Here is a 929-nt window from a genome sequence, read left to right on the forward strand (position 1 = left end):
GTGGCAGGCGCCTGTAATCCCAGCTACTCAAGAGGCTAAGGTAGGAAATTCGCTTGAATCTGGGAGGTGGAGGTTGCAGTGAGCCAAGATGATGCTACTGCACTGCAGCCTGGGTGACAGAGGGAGACTCCATCTCAAAAAGCAAAAACAAAAACTTCAGCATCAGAGTCCACCTGATTAAAAATAATGAAATCTGGCCAGTTGCAGTGGCTCACACCTGTAACTCCAGCAATTTGAGAAGCCAAGGCGGGCAGATCACATGAGCCCAGGAGCTCGAAATCAGCCTGGGCAACATGGCAAAACCCCATCTCGACAAAAAATACAAGAAGACGGGTTGGGTGTGGTGGCTCTTGGCTTTAATCCCAGCACTTTGGGAAGCTGAGGCAGGCGGATCACCTGAGTTCAGGCCAACATGGTGAAACCCCGTCTTTACTAAAAATACGAAAATTAGGTTGGCATTGTGGCACGTGCCTGTACTCCCACCTACTCAGGAGGCTGAGGCATGAGAATCGCTTGAACCCGGGAGGCAGAGGTTGCATGTGAATCGAGACTGACCACTGCACTTCAGCTGGAGCAACAGAGCAAGACCCTGTCTTTAAAAAAATCCAAAAATACAAGAACAAAGTAGAAGGATTATATGAATTCTGGGGTCTAGCATCATTGGAGTCTTTAGTGTCCTGAGAGTCACACGTGGACTTGGGCCGCAGGTGCAGCGTGAGGCCCTGTTCATGAAGAGTGAGCGACACGCGGCCGAGGCGCAGCTGGCCACAGCAGAGCAGCAGCTACGGGGGCTACGGACCGAGGCGGAAAGGGCTCGCCAGGCCCAGAGCCGGGCCCAGGAGGCTCTGGACAAGGCCAAGGAGAAGGACAAGAAGGTGGGTGCCCCCTCTCCCACACCCAGTCAGGGAGGCATTCACTCAGCAGAGGTT

General features: G+C 53.4%; 1 protein-coding gene across 1 annotated transcript in view; it reads left to right on the forward strand.

The window, feature by feature from the left end:
* The window catches only part of ANKRD24 (ankyrin repeat domain 24), a 56,658-nt gene that overhangs the window by 46,870 nt on the left and 8,859 nt on the right, over nucleotides 1-929 (forward strand). The window contains 2 exon segments of the mRNA XM_011943610.1: nucleotides 237-249; nucleotides 708-875. Of these exon segments, the coding sequence (XP_011799000.1) occupies nucleotides 237-249; nucleotides 708-875 (181 nt within the window).

The sequence above is a fragment of the Colobus angolensis genome, unplaced genomic scaffold (genome assembly GCF_000951035.1).
Source record: "Colobus angolensis palliatus isolate OR3802 unplaced genomic scaffold, Cang.pa_1.0 Scaffold22, whole genome shotgun sequence".
NCBI lineage: Eukaryota > Metazoa > Chordata > Mammalia > Primates > Cercopithecidae > Colobus > Colobus angolensis.